This window comes from Schistocerca nitens, chromosome 2, assembly GCF_023898315.1.
Source record: "Schistocerca nitens isolate TAMUIC-IGC-003100 chromosome 2, iqSchNite1.1, whole genome shotgun sequence".
Taxonomy (NCBI): Eukaryota; Metazoa; Arthropoda; class Insecta; order Orthoptera; family Acrididae; genus Schistocerca; species Schistocerca nitens.
The window spans coordinates 251,096,927-251,118,148 of NC_064615.1; the positions used below are offsets into that span (position 1 = coordinate 251,096,927).

The 21,222-nt window shown below is 42.5% G+C and overlaps 1 protein-coding gene across 1 annotated transcript in view; it reads left to right on the top strand.

Annotated features, from left to right (window-relative positions):
* Positions 1-8,170: 8,170 nt before the first annotated feature.
* LOC126234956 (trans-aconitate 2-methyltransferase-like) overlaps positions 8,171-21,222 on the top strand; it is a 42,675-nt gene continuing 29,623 nt past the window's right edge. Inside the window, exon 1 of the mRNA XM_049943694.1 lies at positions 8,171-8,323. Within this exon, the coding sequence (XP_049799651.1) occupies positions 8,171-8,323 (153 nt within the window). The remainder of the gene's footprint in view (positions 8,324-21,222) is intronic.

Sequence of the window (21,222 nt, forward strand, 5' to 3'; positions counted from 1 at the left end):
GCACCTTTTTCTGATTCCGCCTGAATCAAGGTGAATTGTCGGGAAATTTGTCTGATGAAACCTTATCAGCAGAAAGGCATCGTCGTCTTGAAGCGGCGTTTCAACGAGTCACCCAGTCGTCGTCTTTGCCTCATAATGACGAGTAACAGATTCGTTAAAACGTCGCTTCAAGACGAGCTGCCGCTCCGCTGAAATCCCGAGAAGATTTCGGCAGTAAAATTTAAGGTATTGTTAGTAATTTGTGAAATAATTTTGCAGCTTCAGTCATTTTTATGTACCAGTACCCATCGGCGTGACGCGTTAATTGCTACGAAATGTGACTTATCTGACAGGAAATCACAAACCTAGTCGCGTAACGTGTGTAAAGAGAAACAAAATTGTACACAGAACAAAGTCACCAATCCATACTGTAATTCCCCAAACCGAAGTTTTCTCGTACTGGCCATTAAAATTTCTACACCAAGAAGAAATGCAGATGAGAAACGGGTATTCATCGGAAAAATATACTACAACTGACATGTGATTACATTTTCACGCAATTTGGATGCATAGATCCTGAGAAATCAGTTCCCAGAACAACCACCTCTGGCCGTAATAACGGCCTTCATACGCCTGGGCATTGAGTCAAACAGAGCTTGGATGGCGTGCACAGGTACAGCTGCCCATGCAGCTTCAACACGATACCACAGTTCATCAAGAGTAGTAACTGGCGTATTGTGACGAGCCAGTTGCTCGGCCACCATTGACCAGACGTTTTCAGTTGGTGAGAGATCTGGAGAATGTGCTGGCCAGGACAGCAGTCGAACATTTCCTGTATCCAGAAAGGCCCGTACAGGATCTGCAACATGCGGTCGTGCATTATCCAGCTGAAATGTAGGGTTTCCCAGGGATCGAATGAAGGGTAGAGCCACGGGTCGTAACACATCTGAAATGTAACGTCCACTGTTCAAAGTGCCGTCAATGCGAACAAGAGGTGACCGAGACGTGTAATCAATGGCACCCCATACCTTCACGCCGGGTGATACGCCAGTATGGCGATGACGAATACACGCTTCCAATGTGCGTTCACGGCGATGTCGCCAAACACGGATGCGACCATCATGATGCTGTAAACAGAACCTGGATTCATCGGAAAAAATGACGTTTTGCCATTCGTGCACACAGGTTCGTGGTTGAGTACACAATCCTATCTGTGATGCAGCGTCAAGGGTAACCGCAGCCACGGTCTCCGAGCTGATGGTCCATGTTGCTGCAAACATCGTCGAACTGTTCGTGCCGGCCGTGGTGGTCTCGCGGTTCTAGGCGCTCAGTCCGGAACCGCGCGACTGCTACGGTCGCAGGTTCGAATCCTGCCTCGGGCATGGATGTGTGTGATGTCCTTAGGTTAGTTAGGTTTAAGTAGTTCTAAGTTCTAGGGGACTGATGACCACAGATGTTAAGTCCCATAGTGCTCAGAGCCATTTGAAACATTTGAACTGTTCGTGCAGATGGTTGTTGTCTTGCAAACGTCCCCATCTGTTGACGCAGGGATCGAGACGTGGCTGCACGATCCGTTTTAGCCATGCGGATAAGATGCCTGTCATCTCGACTGCTAGTGATACGAGGCCGTTGGGATCCAGCACGGCGTTCCGTATTACCCTCCTGAACCCACCGATTCCATATTCTGCTAACAGTCATTGGATCTCGACCAATACGAGCAGCAATGTCGCGATATGACAAACCGCAATCGCGATAGGCTACAATCCGACCTTTATCAAAGTCGGAAACGTGATGGTACGCATTTCTGTTCCTTACACGAGGCATCACAACAACGTTTTACCAGGCAACGCCGGTCAACTGCTGTTTGTGTATGAGAAATCGGTTGGAAACTTTCCTCATGTCAGCACGTTGTAGGTGTCGCCACCGGCGCCAACCTTGTGTGAATGCTCTGAAAAGTGATGCATATCACAGCATCCTGTTCCTGTCGGTTAGATTTCACCTCTGTAGCGCGTCATCTTTGTGGTGTAGCAATTTTAATGGCAGTAGTGTATTTATACACAGTGCAAAAGAAGACGCAAGAAATACTTTTTCTAAATCGGTGGCCAGTACCATTGTGACACAATACTTAACGACACAATACGCACAGCGCGACTGCTACTTCAGAAGTGGGGTTCAATTTGACAGTATTCGTTGGTAAGCCTACGCTCTTGTTTGTCAAAACCGAGAACAGAGAATAGCTATTGACAAACAAGGTTTGCCTTACCGGGGCCTTAACGTAACGCGAGAGGCACTTAGGGCTCGAACCTCACAGTGAGAGCGACAGAACCGAATACGTACTTAGAGAAGGTCATGTAGTAGAGACGCAGGCTCGTACTAGAAGACAAAAGATACTAGAGGCGGTGATGATGTTTCGTTTGTGGGGGGGCTCAACTACATGGACCGCGCGGTCTTAGGCGTATTGCACGGTCCGCGCGGCTGCCCCCGCCGGAGATTCGAGTCCTCCCAAGGGCATGGGTGTTACCATAGCGTAAGTTAGTTTAAGTTAGATTAAGTAGTGTGTAAGCTCAGGGAACGATGACGTAAGCAGATTGGTCAAATAAGATCTTACCATAAATTTACAATTTTTTAACTGCGCGGTCATCAGCGCCCGTACGAAGTCCCAATTTTTTCACAGTGCAATTTTTTTCACACTTCAGTGTAGTCACTGTTACGAATGATGATGATGAAATGACGAGGACAACACAAACACCCAGTATCTGAGCAGAGAAAATCCCCAACCCGTCCGGGAATCGAACCCGGGATCCCATGATCCAGAGGCAGCAGCGCTAGCCACTAGACCACGAGCTGCGGACTACTAGAGGCGATGAATAACGTGAAGCAACCTGTAAAAATGAACTTCGGAGAAGGACAGTGCCTCTCATCGTTCTGGCTGGCGGCATAGTAGCGCGTTTTCCTGTCCCTTTTAGTATATATCGATAAACAAAATATCGTAATAGAATAATTTGAAGCCGGCCGCTGTGGCCGAGCGGTTCTAGGCGCTTCAGTCTGCAACCGCGCGACCGCTACGGTCGCAGGTTCGAATCCGGCCTCGGCCATGGATGTGTGTGATGTCCTTAGGTTAGTTAGATTTAAGTAGTTCTAAGTTATAGGGGACTGATAGCCTCAGATGTTAAGTCCCATAGTGCTCAGTGACATTTGAACTAATTTGAAACTGCTGTTTCGAATGGGTGTCGCCTGAAAGATATGATGAACGGAGTTTGTTTGGGGCGACTCCAGCTATACACACATTGGCTAGCGTTGCTGCCTCTAGATCACGTCGTCCCGGGTTTGATTCCCGGCCGGGTCGTGGATTTTCTCCTCGCAGGGACTGCGTGTTTTTGTCGTCATCATTTCATCATCATTCGTGAAAGTGGCGAAACTGGATTGTGTGAGGACTGGAAACTTGCATCGGCGCTGATAACCGCGCAGTTGAGAGCCCCACAAACCAAATGTCATCATCCAGCTATACGGCGCTAAAACGAAATTGGAGGTACCTACCGAAACGCGAGAGAAAATGCACATGGTGACTCTCAGGAGGGACATTCGGTATTGAAATTAGCGTCCCCGTTCTGGATCGGGACGAGACGCAGTACTCGTTATACAACAAATCTTTGATCATACGAGATGCCGAGTGCAACGCTCGTTATTTTCTCTGAATTCTTAATGCACCAGACTGTTGTGTTTGCCCACTGTTCACAACGATAATTCCTACTGTCATACGATATACAAGGTGTCCCAACTAACTCAGCCACCTTACGTATTTTCGAAAAAAAAAAAGAAAAAGGATTATGAAACATACAATTGGCCGAGGAAGCACCCATTAAGGGGCTCACACAACGGGCATGAATGCATAATCCGTAACGATTTTAATGCTTTTTATATTGGCCAGACGGGTAGATCATTTTAAGGAACGGTTCCGAGAGCACACATCCCTACATACAATTAAACATTCCACCTTCAAAGAACACCTTAAAACCAATAAGCATCACATTTGAAGCATTGCTGACAGTTTAGAGATTTTACACCCTGTAGATAAAGGGGGAACGATGGACCTACTAGAAGAGATGGAGATATTTATCCATTTACATAGTAAACCTGATGGCCTGTTAAATGAGCAGGTAATTTTTGAAAATAAACGGTTCTTGGAAACCTTTAGTGACTTCTTGTAATTTTACCCATTACCCATATGTTTTATGTAATGTACATTTATTCTGACTAACTTTGTTATACAGAAGTGTTAATACTGGTGGAGAGTCGTCCCGTAAAATTTTCGTAAGTTTATACCTCGCGAATTCCCTGGTGTCTTTACGACGTATTTTAGAGGTTGACGAGCCGGCCGGTGTGGCCGAGCGGTTCTAGGCGCTTCAGTCTGGAACCGCGCGACCGCTACGGTCGCAGGTTCGAATCCTGCCTCGGACATGGATGTGTGTGATGTCCTTAGGTTAGTTAGGTTTAAGTAGTTCTAAGTTCTAGGGGACTGATGACCTTAGATGTTACATCCCATAGTGCTCAGAGCCATTTGATCAATTTTTTAGGGGTTGACGATGTTATAACTGAGGTCTAGTTTAGGTAGGCACTAGTCATTACTTGTCGCTACCCATCAGTTTCCTTGTCATGTTTGTGTCCATCGTCTTATAATATCCTAGTGACCTAGTCCTTCCTGCACCAGTAACCGAACTGCGATATATCGACTCGTCGCCGTAGGATCTTACAAGGATATGACAAAAGTTGTGAGGTCATCTTTGTCATGGAGTGACAGTTGCTGACTCTTGTCCAGCGAGCACTTATGCTCTTGTGAGTATGTTTTGAAGGTCATGGATCTAATGTGTGTTATATTTCGTCGCTTCATTACTCATATTGACCCCTCTCTTCAGCACAGCTATTACGAGACCAGTTAATGGCACTGCTATATTTGTAACACGAACATTACTGGATTGGAGCAGGTGAGTAGACTCCTTTCGGATCGATTTGTGTCTTTGTGTTCAAGATGGGTTTATGTAGGCCCGACGTAACAAATAGTAGTCGGTTTACATGACATGTTCTGTATAGTTATACCATTAGGATATGAGTACTTTGGGTTTACTTGCGTAGTTGGTCTGTCTGTTTGGTTTTACTGTATCGCAATGATGTTTGTAACTGTTGTATCTATACAAACAGAATAAATAATCACCACTACACGTTTAAATACCCAATAAAATTGTATAGATATGACAGTTACAAACACCAGTGGGGAACAGTAAAACCAAACAGACAGACCAACTACGTAATTAAACCCAAAGTACTCCCATATGAACGACATTGTAATAAAAATCCCTGGCGTAGAGAAACAACTGAAAGATTTTTAGATCAAATAAACCACCAGGTCCGGATGCAATCCAAATTCGGTTTTACAGAGAGTGCTCTACGGCATTAACTCCTTACTTAGCTTGCATTTATTGTGAATATACAGCAGTTCACTCGACGAAAGATCCGTACCCAAAGACTGGAAAGTTGCACAGGTCACACCAATATTCAGGAAAGGTAGTAGGAGTAATCCACTTAATTACAGGCCCATATCATTAACGTCGATATGCAGCAGGATTCTGCGATTACATAATTAAGTAGTGAGATATTCAGATATGATACGTTGCAATGTATATTATTCTGTGTTTTGCTAATTTGGACCTAATGTGGATTCGCATTTGACTCATTTTGTGGATCAGCTTCAGATCACCTCTTGTTTTGCAAAGTCATCGTCCTGGTTTGGTTGAGCACTATTGGATACTTAATATCCATAGTGATGTAGTCTAATAATGGTATTTGCTCGACTTCCTGTAATGGGACTAATTTTGATTTCTGCATTCCATAGACACTCCCCAGTAATACAGTGGTACGAATTTGTTGGAAAAGGTGGTTCAAAAAGTTTGTAGAAAGTTAACGTACGTAATACCTATTTTACGGTGTGGTATCTAAGACCTATACCTTACGTGGACGCAAGGATCTCACCCCCTTTTTACTTCACCTGTATATGATCATGATACTGTTCTACATATGGTTTGTCGCTCCTTTTACCCGTCTCTTACCTGTCATAGCTGCGACGTAGCAGTCAGTATCCTGGTTTGGTTGAGCACTATTGGATACTTAATATCCATAGTGGTATAGTCTAATAATGGTATCTGCGCGACTTCCTGTAATGGGACTACTGTTGATTTCTTCATTCCATAGATACTCTCCAGTAATATAATGGTACAAATTTGTTGGTAAAGGTGTTTTAAAAAAGTTATAAGAAATTAAAAAAGTTTAACGTACGTAATATCTAATTTAGGTTGTGGTATCTAAGGCCTATCTCTTGCATAGACGCAAGGATACTTTTTACCTTGCGTATTTTGATTTTTACCTCTTACTGTCGTCATCGTCGAGTATTCCCGTGGTTCCTCCATTGTAGAATATTATCTACAACCATTGAGTACAACTGTAACGGTTCAATAGTTGCAGTGCCTTTTGTTGGTTCGTCCTTTGTATATACTTACTTTAAAGAGTCCTAGTCCTTATAGCGAACCCCCCTCCCCAACTTTTTTATTTCACCTGACATATGATCATGGTACTGTTTTACTTATGATTTATCGGTTCCTCTTACCCGTCTTTTACCTTTTGACAACCAAGCGTCTGCCACGTATAGTCATACGTTTGGAAGACAATAGATATGCTGGACTGATGGTTACGTTACTATAACAGTTCTGTTTTATTAATACTTCTATGACGATACTGAAGATTTTACACTATGTATGAATAACTAATGAAATCTGATAGTGTACATTACGATGTATTATGGAGTTCTATTAAGACTAAGTTATTTTAATTAGGTAAATTTAAATGTAACATTTGCAGCCTTTAAGCAATACGCTCTGTATTTCAGTGTGATTTATTGCTCTGATATAACATTCACTGTATAATTCTCATTATGTAAAGTAATATGCAACACTTTATTCTTTTAGTCAATATGCTCTGTATTTCAGTATGTAATTATTGCTGTGTTATATCCTCCACAGTTTTGGCCTGAAGATGACGTAGTGTAACGTCGAAACTGGCTGCCTAGAAATAAACTTATATAACGGCGATTGGTATTGTTTTTATTTAACATTGAACAGCCGTAGTCCCATACTCCACCAGAAGATGGAGTTACATTCATCAAGTTGACGTGGTCGTCTCTTTTGATGACACCGCCTGAAGTACTCTCCACCCGTAGCAGTTTACCTTCAAAATTTTTTACTCCAGTAACTGCCATCATTATTCGCCGTCTTCCGGCGTTCAGGAAATATGATAACGAGGTTGTCTCTCCATTTCCTTTCCACATCGCAGTATCACGGCCGAAGAACCGGGTTATGATTGGTTTCGCCCTTGAGTCTTCGATCTTGATCCACCTAAAGCATCATTTGCTCTGTTCATCAAGTCAGTACTGGTCCCGCTGCTGACCAGTACCAGCCCACCCAATTCGCCAGCTGAGCACACTCTACGACGTGGACGTTGGGTTGCAGGGTTGCCTCTTCCGCCAGTTCTGCCCCACCGATAGTATTCATCTCCGCCTTCAGTGCCGTTGAGGTCTTCAGGGTTACCGTGACGAGGGGCCCTCATGAGGTACTATCACCCCTGCCAGGTGAGCCAAGTATTTTTAACGAAGTTTCACTGCTCACAGCCGCTCCCTCCTTTCTCAACTGAGCTTGGGCTATAGCGAAGTTATCGACCTTATATTGAAAGTAAACCCCAGTTTTAGATATCGTGATATGTGCCTGGTGGAGTATGGACTGCAAGCGCAGTATAAATGGCACATGTGGCGAAGTCGTCAAGGTACTGGACTCGTTTCGGAGGTGAACTAAATTTCAATCTCCATTTGGCTACCCTGATGTAGATTTTCTTAGGTTTTTCTAGATAACTTCAGGAAAACGACCAAACAAATCTCAGAAAAAGGCTCCAACCGAATTCCTTCCCAATTGCTGTCCAGTCTGTACCAACGTCCCATCCACACTAATCTCGATGTCGCGAGATCTCAAACTCTTTCCTATCCTTCGATTAATTTTTCCGCATTATTCAGGTAGAACTGTTTAAAGTGGGATAATTTCTTTTTCAGGTATTAACATTCTGCCGTAGGACAGAGAGTCGCAGACATCCTAGCGAAATGGACAAACCAAAACTGTTCAGTCGCGACGGCGCGCCCTACACGGCGGTGGCAGAAGCCCAGATTGCCGAGCTGTGGTCCATCCTCAGTTGGCCCGAGGACCCACTGCCGGTGCTCGACGTCGGCTGCGGGCCCGGCGACGTCACTAAGAAGGTACTTCGTTCCAGTGACATTGCCATACAGTCAGACAATCGTGTGAAGATATCTGACATTTTCTGTGATCAATCCGAAAGTGGACTTGGACAGCACGGTGGTTTACCAGGCGTATCTTGAGGTGGTATTTCCTTGCCTTCTTCCGACTTTTGAACAGAGTTACGCAGCTAGTTATAAAAGGACCTACAGTCAACGTGGACTCCGAACCACGATGCAACTAGCCAGTCATCAAACATTGCCAGAGCTGATAGAAGTGATACGTGCCGAATAAATATCCTTAGACTAATCGGAAAATCGAGCCTGAGGCCTTTGACTCAGCAGTCTGTCACTTTTTCCTTAATGGCTTCCATCCTCCCGTTCGAGCCCACCACTGTTCTCACTATTTACATTACTGAGCCACTGATTCACAACTTTTGGAACGTATAATACTAGTCTGCATGGTATCAGATTTCTGAAAACAAATACCTGATGCTATTTTGAATTTTTAGGCTGATTCGAAATCTCTTTTTCAGTTTCTGCCTATCACGTAAAGTTTTGACGCAAAGATATATTTCTCTTGTAATAGGTGTGGGTATTGTTGGAGGAAAATTTCTCAATATGGCTAAGTATACGCACCCCTGTTGATAATAGTTGTTGTTGTGTGATCTTGCAAGTGTTGTTTATCTCACAGGGTTGCATTACCGGCGCTATGTTGCAATTATTTTGTATATTTAAGACAGTATTAATAAAACAGTTCGCCTATTGTTTGTGGTGACTACAATGTCAACACACAAATATATGAACAATCCAAACGTTTTGCGTTGCATTTGTGGAAATTATACATTGCCTATGCAGAGAAAGGTTATAACAGGCTTTGTGAAGAACACTTACCATGCTTATTCTAAAATGAAACTTAATGACCAGGACAAGGGATGGGCGCTAAAGACAGTTTGCCGCTATTGTGTTCAGAGGTTAAGATAGCAGACGAAAGGAAAAGAAAAACCATGCATGCCATTTACGATTTCAGTGGCGCGGAGGAAGTCTAAAACTCTCCTTAATCAGTATTACTTGTGTTTCGTTAACGTTCAGGTTCAAATGGCTCTGAGAACTATGGGACTCAACTTCTGAGGTCATCAGTCCCCTAGAACTTAGAACTACTTAAACCTAACTAACCTAAGGACGTCACACACATCCATGCCCGAGGCAGGATTCGAACCTGCGACCGTAGCTGTCTCGCAGTTCCAGACTGCAGCGCCTAGAACCGCACGCCCACTTCGGCCGGCTAACGTTCAGGGATGCAGTTCGAAAAATAAGAAACAAATTACATATCCAAGCATTATTCAGCCATTAGGGCAGTTGCGCCTGGAGAAGATCTGATTGCTCCACTTCCAACAGCTGTTTAAGATAACGTGGCAGAAGATGGTGATGAAAATGAACTTGGTGCCATTACCGAAGACTATAGTGATGTCCACCAGACTGAATGCTATTTTATTCCACAACTGTTCTCTCAGAGTAAACTTAATGATGCGGTACGAGATTTGAGTTTGGGTAAGGAATCTGTGCAAGTACTTGGCTCCCGGTCAGAAAGTAAGAATCTTCTGGAACTAAGAATACATTACTCACGGTGCATAGAGAGAGAATTAGATCCTTCATTCTCACAGAACGAGTCCTTGGTTTAATGCAATAACATAAACGAATTAATCCACTTCTGTGCCACTGAACATGATCCTACTCCGTGGAGACTTTTTCTAGAGTCATCAACGAGAAGCCTGAGAGATGCGTTACTGCAGAATGGTTACGTCTATGAGTTCATACCAGTCGCCTTTTCGGTTCAAATGAAAGGGACGTATGGCAGCATGAAGATACTGTTAACAAATATCTAGTATGAGGAACACAAATGGCTTATCTTCGGTGATTTCAAAATTGTTAGTAGACTACACACATCAAAAAAAGTATTACATCACCCGACTTCCCAGAACTTCTGAAGATAGACGTTAACTATGAATATTGTATCACAGACACGGTCCCTTTGACTGATCAGAGATGTCACTAAACCCGCCCAAAGAAGTAAACAACTATGCATGAGCAGCGCCTATTAGATGGAGGGGGTCCGACAGCAGATCACTTAGAGGCATCCCATCAGGAAGGGGGTACACGGAACGTGTTGTCTGTAGTTCAACCATGCCTAGGAGGTCAATACCGCGGTTCGATAGCGTCCAAATTGTTATTTTGTGCCAGGAAGGGCTCTCAATAAGGCGTCTCAGGATGAACCAAAGCGATGTTGCTCGGACGTGGAGGAGATACAAAGAGACAGGAACTGTCGATGACATGCCTCGCTCAGCCAGCCCAAGGGCTACTACTGCAGTGGATGACCGCTGTCTACGGATTATGGTTCACAGGAACCCTGACAGCAACACCACCATGTTGAATAATGCTTTACGAGAAGCCACAGGACGTCGTGTTACGACTCAAACCTTGCGCAATAGGCTGCATGATGCGCATTTTCACTCCCGACGTCCATGGAGAGGTCCATCTTTGCAACCACGACACCATGCAGCGCGGTACATATGGGCCCAACAACATGCCGATTGGACCGCTCAGGATTGGCATCACGTTCTCTTCACCAATGAGTGTCGCACACGCCTTCAACCAGACAATCGTCGGAGACGTGTTTGGAGGCAAACTGATCAGGCTGAACGCCTTAGACACACTGCCCAGCAAGTGCAGCAGGGAGGATGTTCCTGCTGTTTTGGGGTGGCGTTATGTGGGGCCGACGTACGCCGCTAGTGGGCATGGAAGGCACTGTAATGGATGTACGATACGTCAGTGCCGTCCTCCGACCGATAGTGCAACCATATCGGCAGCATATTGGCGAAGCATTCGTCTTCATGGACGACAATTTGCGCTCCCATTGGGCACATCTTGTGGATGACTTCCTTCAGGATAACGACATCGCTCGACTAGAGTGGCCAGCATGTTCTCCAGACATGAACTCTATCCAACATGCCTGGGATAGTTTGAAAAGGGCTGTTTATGGACGGCGTGACCCATCAACCACTCTGAGGGATCGATGCCGAATCGCCGTTGAGGATTGGGACAATCTGGACCAACAGTGCCTTGTGCCACGACGAATACAGGCATGCATCAATGCAAGAGGTCGTACTACCAGAGGTACCGGTGTGTACAGCAATCTGGACCACCACCTCTGAAGGTCTTGCTGTATGGTGGTACAACATGCAATGTGTGGTTTTCATGAGCAATAAAAAGGGCGGAAATGATGTTTATGTAGATCTCTATTCCAATTTTCTGTGCAGGTTCCGGAAGTCTCGGAACCGAGGTGATGTTAAACTTTTTTTGATGTGTGTATTAGGACAACAAGCTGGGTTTACAAAAAAATATTGCTTTCTATGTGAATGGGTCTGTCGGACAAGGCAAAGACAGTGGAGTGCGAGAGTTTGACCAGCGCGGAGAAATTTTGTCCCTGGAATTAAAAATACCCTGCACGAACTGAATGCAGGGGTATAAAACTTGCTTCCACCTCTACGCTTAAAATTGGGTTTGATGAATCGATTTGTAAAGGCTGTACCGCAGAATGGACCCTACTTCAAACACTTTTCTAAGAAATTTCCCATCATCACACAAGACAAATCGAAAGATGGAATTTTTGTTGCTCCCAAAATTAAGAAATTGATGAAGGACGAAGATTTTGATAAGGAGAGCTAAGAGAGAAAAAGACACATGGGCCGACTACCCATCAGTTGCTGAGAACTTTCTAGGGAATAACAAAATCCCTAATTACAAAGCCATTTTTGAAGCAATATTACAAAATTTCAAGAAGGTGGGTTTTAACAGGAATATGAAAGTCCACGTTCTACATTCACATTTCGACAACTTTCCGGAAAATTTGGAACATTATAGTGAAGAGCAGGGTGGTTGTTTTCACCAAGATATTAAAGAGATGGAGAGGAGGTACTAGAGGACCTGCAGTACAACTATGATGGGCGACTACTGTTGGATGCTGAAGGACAGTCATCATACACAAGGATCTACAAGGAAGTCAAAGAAGAGACAGTTGACTTCTTCCTTCTATACCAGGCAGCCACGAAGTAAATTAGGGGAGTTCCGCAGAGTATTACTTAAAAGTATTTCATTTTTATAATGTGTTTTGATTAGAAACTCACCTTGTGTGAAATGATGTTCGAATATATTTGTGTGCTCAGAAATTAAAATCGTCAAACGCTTACTTCTCATTTTGTGTAAAAATGTGACGTGATAGAGAAAAACGAAAGTTATTTCTAGAATCAGCATAAAAATTAATTGAAGAACATCTACTCTCAACCAATTATCTGACAAATTGTTTTAAACTGCAGACTAGTATAATTGCTGCAGAATTGTAATTAAGTCCAGAGAGACTCAAACAAAACTTGCACTTTGCATAGCGATTGGCTGTTCATTTTAAATATGAAGAAATGGAATACAATCTGCCTAAATAGGAGAGTTGACCCTACACTAAGCCTATTTATATTTCAATCATGTCTATCATGTAAGAAAAGAACAAATCCGTCTTTTGTGACTCAATGTTTATTTCATTTTTAACCAAAAGTATTTCATCTTTTCATACTAGGTATTATTAGTGGTCTATAATCTAAAGAAAATCATTTAATTATACATATTTTGTTAGAATATCAGTAGTGTTTCTTGGTAGCAAATTTAAATTATCTACTTATAATTATAGGGTTGTGATTTATCACTTATTTTCAGCTTTCTATTATTTTCATGCGTTCATTGGTTCTTGTGGAGGCACTAGATTCACACACTACACATTTTCAATTAATATTATGTCATAGTTATAGATTTAACTACACATAACCCTCCTGCTGCATGCTCCACATAACTTTGCTGACTTACTGTAAGATTGACTTAGGGATCACGGGAGCTTAGAGGCTGAGAGTGAAATGGGATGTCAGGGTGGGGATGGAGGAAGGGTGGATGGTGGAGGCAATCTCTCTCTCTCTCTGTGTATTTGTGTGTGTGTGTGTATTAACCTTATAAAACTATTGTTGTATTTCTGCTAAGTTTTTAGTAATTTTATGTCACGCTATGAAGGAGTGCGGGTAAGCTACTACAAACAGCATAGTGAAGGCATTATTTTGGCCAAGATAGACACGAAGCCCATGCCTACTACAGTAGAACAAGTTTATATCCAAACTAGCTCTGCAGATGATGAAGAAATTGATGAAATGTATGATGAGATAAAAGATATTTATCAAGTAGTGAAGGGAGGGTAACAGAAGAAATATGGAATTCAATTGATGAAAGGAGAAAATATAAAAATGCACTAAATGAAGCAGGCAAAAAGGAATACAAACGTCTCAAAAATGAGATCGACAGGAAGAGCAAAACTGTTAAGCAGGGATGGCTAGAGGATAAATGTAAGGATGTAGAGGCCTATCTCACTAGGGGTAAGATAGATACTGCCTACAGGAAAATTAAAGAGACCTTTGGAGAAAAGAGAACCACTTGTATGAATATCAAGAGCTCAGATGGAAACCAAGTTCTAAGCAAAGAGGGAAAGCAGAAAGGTGGAAGGAGTATATAGAGGGTCTATACAAGGGCGAGGTACTTGAGGACAATATTATGGAAATGGGAGAGGATGTAGATGACGATGAAATTGGAGATACGATACTGCGTGAAGAGTTTGACAGAGGACTGAAAGACCTGAGTCGAAACAAGGCCCCGGGAGTAGACAACATTCCATTAGAACTACTGACGGCCTTGGGAGACCCAGTCATGACAAAACTCTACCATCTGGTGAGCAAGATGTATGAGACAGGCGAAATACCCTCAGTCTTCAAGAAGAATATAATAATTCCAATCCCAAAGAAAGCAGCTGTTGAAAGATGTGAAATTTACCGAACTATCAGTTTAATAAGTCACAGCTGCAAAATACTAACGCGAATTCTTTACAGACGAATGGAAAAACTGGTAGAAGCGGACATCGGGGAAGATCAGTTTGGATTCCGTAGAAATGTTGGAACACGTGAGGCAATACTGACTTTACGACTTATCTTAGAAGAAAGGTTAAGGAAAGGCAAACCTACCTTTCTAGTATTTGTAGACTTAGAGAAAGATTTTGACAATGTTGACTGGAATACTCTCTTTCAAATTCTAAAGGTGGCAGGGGTAAAATACAGGGAGCGAAAGGCTATTTACAATTTGTACAGAAACCAGATGGCAGTTATAAGAGCCGAGGGTCACGAAAGGGAAGCAGTGGTTTGGAAGGGAGTGAGACAGGGTTGTAGCCTCTCCCCGATGTTATGCAATCTGCATATTGAGCAAGCAGTAAAGGAAACAAAAGAAAAATTCGGAGTAGGTATTAAAATCCATGGAGAAGAAATAAAAACTTTGAGGTTCGCCGATGACGTTGTAATTCTGTCAGAGACAGCAAAGGACTTGGAAGAGCAGTTGAACGGAATGGACGGTGTATTGAAAGGATGACATAAGATGAACATCAACAAAAGCAAAACGAGGATAATGGAATGTAGTCGAATTAAGTCGGGTGATGCTGAGGGAATTAGATTAGGATGTGAGACACTTAAAGTAGTAAAGGAGTTTTGCTATTTGGGGAGCAAAATAACTGATGATGGTCGACGTAGAGAGGATATAAAATGTACTCTGGCAATGGCAAGGAAAGCGTTTCTGAAGAAGAGAAATTTGTTAACATCGTTTCTGAAAGTATTTGTATCGAGTGTAGCCATGTATGGAACTGAAACATGGACGATAAATAGTTTGGACAAGAAGAGAATAGAAACTTTCTAAATGTGGTGCTACAGAAGAATTCTGAAGATAAGGTGGGTAGATCACATAACTAATGAGGAGGTATTGAATAGAATTGGGGAGAAGAGAAATTTGTGGCACAACTTGGCTAAAAGAAGGGACCGGTTGGTAGGACACGTTCTGAGGCATCAAGGGATCACCAATGTCGTATTGGAGGGCAGCGTGGACGGTTGAAATCGTAGAGGGAGACCAAGAGATGAATACACTAAACAGATTCAGAAGGATGTAGGTTGCAGCGAAAGGCTATTTACAATTTGTACAGAAACGAGATGGCAGTTATAAGAGTCGAGGGGCACGAAAGGGAAGCAGTGGTTGGGAAAGGAGTGAGACAGGTTGTAGCCTCTCCCCGATGTTATTCAATCTGTATATTGAGCAAGCAGTAAAGGAAGCAAAAGAAAAATTCGTAGTAGGTATTAAAATTCATGGAGAAGAAGCAAAAACTTTGAGGTTCGCCGATGACATTGTAATTCTGTCAGAGACAGCAAAGGACTTGGAAGAGCAGTTGAACGGAATGGACAGTATCTTGAAAGGAGGATATAAGATGAACATCAACAAAAGCAAAACGAGGGTAATGGAATGTAGTCAAATTAAATTGGGTGATGCTGAGGGAATTAGATTAGGAAATGAGACACTTAAAGTAGCAAAGGAGTTTTGCTACTCGGGGAGCAATATAACTGATGATGTTCGAAGTAGAGAGGAAGTCAAATGTAGACTGGCAATGGCAAGGAAAGCGTTTCTGAAGAAGAGAAATTTGTTAAAATCGAGTATAGATTTAAGTGTCAGGAAGTCGTTTCTGAAAGTATTTGTATGGAGCGTAGCCATGTATGGAAGTGAAACATGGACGATAACTAGTTTGGACAAGAAGAGAATAGAAGCTTTCGAAATGTGGTGCTACAGAAGAATGCTGAAGATAAGGTGGGTAGATCACGTAACTAATGAGGAGGTATTGAATAGGATTGGAGAGAAGAGAAGTTTGTGGCACAACTTGTCGAGAAGAAGGGATCGGTTGGTAGGACATGTTTTGAGGCATCAAGGGATCACAAATTTAGCATTGGAGGGCAGTGTGGAGGGTAAAAATCGTAGAGGAAGACCAAGAGATGAATACACTAAGCAGATTCAGAAGGATGTAGGCTGCAATAGGTACTGGGAGATGAAGAAGCTTGCACAGGATAGAGCAGCATGGAGAGCTGCATCAAACCAGTCTCAGGACCGAAGACCACAACGACAACATGATGTTGTTGTTGTTGTGGTCTTCGGTCCTGAGACTGGTTTGATGCAGCTCTCCATGCTGCTCTATCCTGTGCAAGCTTCTTCATCTCCCAGTACCTATTGCAGCCTACATCCTTCTGAATCTGCTTAGTGTATTCATCTCTTGGTCTCCCTCTACGATTTTTACCCTCCACATTGCCCTCCAATGCTAAATTTGTGATCCCTTGATGCCTCAAAACATGTCCTACCAACCGATCCCTTCTTCTCGACAAGTTGTGCCACAAACTTCTCTTCTCCCCCATCCTATTCAATACCTCCTCATTAGTTACGTGATCTACCCACCCTATCTTCAGCATTCTTCTGTAGCACCACATTTCGAAAGCTTCTATTCTCTTCTTGTCCAAACTAGTTATCGTCCATGTTTCACTTCCATACATGGCTACACTCCATACAAATACTTTCAGAAAGGTTATCCTGACACTTAAATCTATACTAGACATTAACAAATTTCTCTTCTTCAGAAACGATTTCCTTGCCATTGCCAGTCTACATTTTATATCCTCTCTACTTCGACCATCATCAGTTTTTTTACTCCCTAAATAGCAAAACTTCTTTACTACTTTAAGTGTCTCATTTCCTGATCTAATTCCCTCAGCATCACCCGATTTAATTTGACTACATTCCATTATCCTCGTTTTACTTTTGTTGATGTTCATCTTATATCCTCCTTTCAAGACACTGTCCATTCCGTTCAACTGCTCTTCCAAGTCCTTTGCTGTCTCTGACAGAATTACAATGTCATCGGCGAACCTCAAAGTTTTTACTTCTTCTCCATGAATTTTAATACCTACTCCGAATTTTTCTTTTGTTTCCTTTACTGCTTGCTCAATATACAGATTGAATAACATCGGGGAGAGGCTACAACCTGTCTCACTCCTTTCCCAACCACTGCTTCCCTTTCATGTCCCTCGACTCTTGTAACTGCCATCTGGTTTCTGTACAAATTGTAAATAGCCTTTCGCTCCCTGTATTTTACCCCTGCCACCTTCAGAATTTGAAAGAGAGTATTCCAGTTAACGTTGTCAAAAGCTTTCTCTAAGTCTACAAATGCTAGAAACGTAGGTTTGCCTTTTCTTAATCTTTCTTCTAAGATAAGTCGTAAGGTTAGTATTGCCTCACGTGTTCCAACATTTCTACGGAATCCAAACTGATCTTCCCCGATGTCCGCTTCTACCAGTTTTTCCATTCGTCTGTAAAGAATTCGCGTTAGTATTTTGCAGCTGTGACTTATTAAACTGATAGTTCGGTAATTTTCACATCTGTCAACACCTGCTTTCTTTGGGATTGGAATTATTATATTCTTTTTGAAGTCTGAGGGTATTTCGCCTGTCTCATACATCTTGCTCACCAGATGGTAGAGTTTTGTCATGACTGGCTCTCCCAAGGCCATCAGTAGTTCTAATGGAATGTTGTCTACTCCCGGGGCCCTGTTTCGACTCAGGTCTTTCAGTCCTCTGTCAAACTCTTCACGCAGTATCTTATCTCCCATTTCGTCTTCATCTACATCCTCTTCCATTTCCATAATATTGTCCTCAAGCACATCGCCCTTGTATAAACCCTCTATATACTCCTTCCACCTTTCTGCCTTCCCTTCTTTGCTTAGAACTGGGTATCCATCTGAGTTCTTGATATTCATACAAGTGGTTCTCTTCTCTCCAAAGGTCTCTTTAATTTTCCTGTAGGCAGTATCTATCTTACCCCTAGTGAGACAAGCCTCTACATCCTTACATTTGTCCTCTAGCCATCCCTGCTTAGCCATTTTGCACTTCCTGTCGATCTCATTTTTGAGACGTTTGTATTCCTTTTTGCCTGCTTCATTTACTGCATTTTTATATTTTCTCCTTTCATCAATTAAATTCAATATTTCTTCTGTTACCCAAGGATTTCTATTAGCCCTCGTCTTTTTACCTACTTGATCGTCTGCTGCCGTCGCTACTTCATCCCTCAGAGCTACCCACTCTTTTTCTACTGTATTTCTTTCCCCAATTCCTGTCAATTGTTCCCTTATGCTCTCCCTGAAACTCTCTACAACCTCTGATTCTTTCAGTTTATCCACGTCCCATCTCCTTGAATTCCCACCTTTTTGCAGTTTCTTCAGTTTCAATCTGCAGTTCATAACCAATAGATTGTGGTCAGAACATAGGTTGCAGCAAGTAGTGGGAGATGAAGAAGCTTGCACAGGATACAGTAGCATGGAGAGCTGCATCAAACCAGTCTCAGGACTGAAGTCCACAACAACAACAACTACGAAGGAGTGAGAATTTTGGCCCGCTGTTAGTGCGTTTTTGTCATAGGACGTGTTTTCATTTCTGTTAATGGCAGTGTGTATGAAATTCTCTTCCTAGAGAGTGAGATTTCCCTTTCTTTTGTTATTAGGGCATAAGAGTGCCTTGTCAATTATTAAAAAGCACACAACACACAAACACGCACACACACAGTTTGGACGAGAGAAGACAAACAGTGTTTAAGGAGAAGGCCTGAAAGAGGCAGGAATGCGACTTGCAGTGACGGCCGTACATTTACCTGACAGACACAGAATAATACGACGTCTTCTCTTCTATCCAAGGAGCAACAGATTGCACCCCTGTTACCCCTCACTGTGCCAATCAGCTCCGTGACAAGGCGTCTACGAAGGATGACCTAATCGCCCAAAAATGTCATATACCAAGGACAATAGCAGACTAACGGTGAACAATATTCAGTGATGAATCTCGCTGTTTAGGTGTGAATAAACTGCGGAATCCTTTTATGGGACCAACCTATCTAACAACAGATGACAAGCTTTTCTGGTATTCGTGAGTCATGTCCTAATAATTTCGGGTTGAGGAAACAAATGTGACAAACAAATTTTGTATTAGCTCTAGTTTCTGTGATATACACGTTTAGGATTCTATTTTAATAGACTAAGAGGAAATGATATATTTTAATTACATATTAATTACATGTGCAATAACATTAAAAGTACATTTGACGTTTTTAATGACAGTCACGTTCTAAGAGTTCTAAATTGACGGAAAAATGCGTTGCAGTTGGTCTGGTCTGAAGAGAATCATGTGCTGACTTTATGATATTATTGTCTTTCGCAAGTTCCGTCAGTACTTTGCAACCGTGACTCATTAAGCTGATGGTTCGCTAGTATTGCCACCAGTCATCACCAACCTGTTTTGGAAGTAGAATCGATATTTTATTCCTGAAGTCTGAGGGTATTTCCGCCTGTCCCATATATCTTGCATATCAGGTGGAATAGATCCCTCATGGCTGGCTCAATAATTCTAAGAGAATGTTGTATACTGCAGTGGCTTTGTTCCCACTTAGAGCTTTCAGTGCTCTGTCAAATTCCTTTCGCACTATTCATCTCCATTTTCTTCCTCTATTCTTTGTAAAACATTATCTTCAAGATCATTTCCCTTGTATAGCCCTTTACAGGGTTCCCGTTACAAACGTCTAGGGCTTGGAGAGGGGAGTGAGTACATAACACAGTGTGTATCAAAAAGAATCATCCAATTTAAAAAAAAATCGTAACTATTATGTTATTTGAGATACGTTCGTGAACAACATACTGTTGGGAACAGCAAACTCTCGGGTTTTACATGGTTCCTGCTAGGTAGCGGAAGTGTGCGCCCACTTAAGTTCTAGTAAAAAACGTGTCGGGACAACAGGAAGCGTTTTGTGTTCCACGTTTAGCGCAGTGCGTGGCATTAATAACTGTTCTGGGTGACTTTCGTACTGGGTATGGAGTGGATCCTCCTACAGCACAGAGCATTAGACGATGGCTTGAACAATTCCAAGAAACAGGTTGTCTGTGTACAGGCAAATCGCCGGGCCGTCCTCGAGTGTCTGACACAGACGTCGAACGCATCCGCCATAGTTTCACAAGGAGTCCGCAGAAATCCGTTCGCCTTGCAGCTTGACAGCTCAACATCCCCCCGATGTCCGTCTGGCGGATATTGCGACAAAATTTACACATGAAACCATACAAAATTCAGCTACTGCAAATTCTTCGTTAGGTGACAAACAACAACGTGTGGAGTTCTGTAATCTCGTTCTTGACAAGATGGAGGATGACAATTTTCTTCCATGCTTAGTGTTTAGTGACGAGGCAATATTCCATGTAAATGGAAAGAGAACCGTTATAATGTGAGATTATGGGGTACGGAACAACCACATAAAATTGTACAACATGAGAGGGACTCTCCAAAATTTAATGTGTTTTGTGCAGTTTCACGGGAAAAGTTGTATGGTCCATTTTTATTTGCCGAGAACAAGGTTACAGGAAGCACATATCTCGATATGCTTGAGAACTTCCTTTTCCCACAGTTGCAGACTTCATTTACCAACAGGATGCGGCACCGCTACACTGGCATTTGGAAGTGTGGGAATTTTTAAATCAAAGGATTACTGAACGATGGTTCGAGCGCACTGTACCAAATGATTCAGCCTTACAATACTGGCCTCCAAGGTCACTGGACATGACTGTATGTGACTATTTCTTGTGGGGGTTTATAAAAGGCTCTGTTTATGGGTCTCCGTTACCAGCAACAATGAATGAACTAAGACATCGCATAACTGCAACTGTGGAACCTGTAACTCAAGACATGCTCGCTGCAGTGTGGGAGCAATTTGAATACCGCATGCCATGCACCTCAAGGGGGGCATACTGAACACCTATTAAAAAAAAAAAAAAACTTTTCGAGTTTCCCGTTCATCAAAAAACATAATTCATTGTGCATATTTATTAGTTTCAGAAATATAGACCCGCCAAATCTGATGATTCTTTTTGATACACCCTTTATTTAAATGGGAACCCAGGTCTG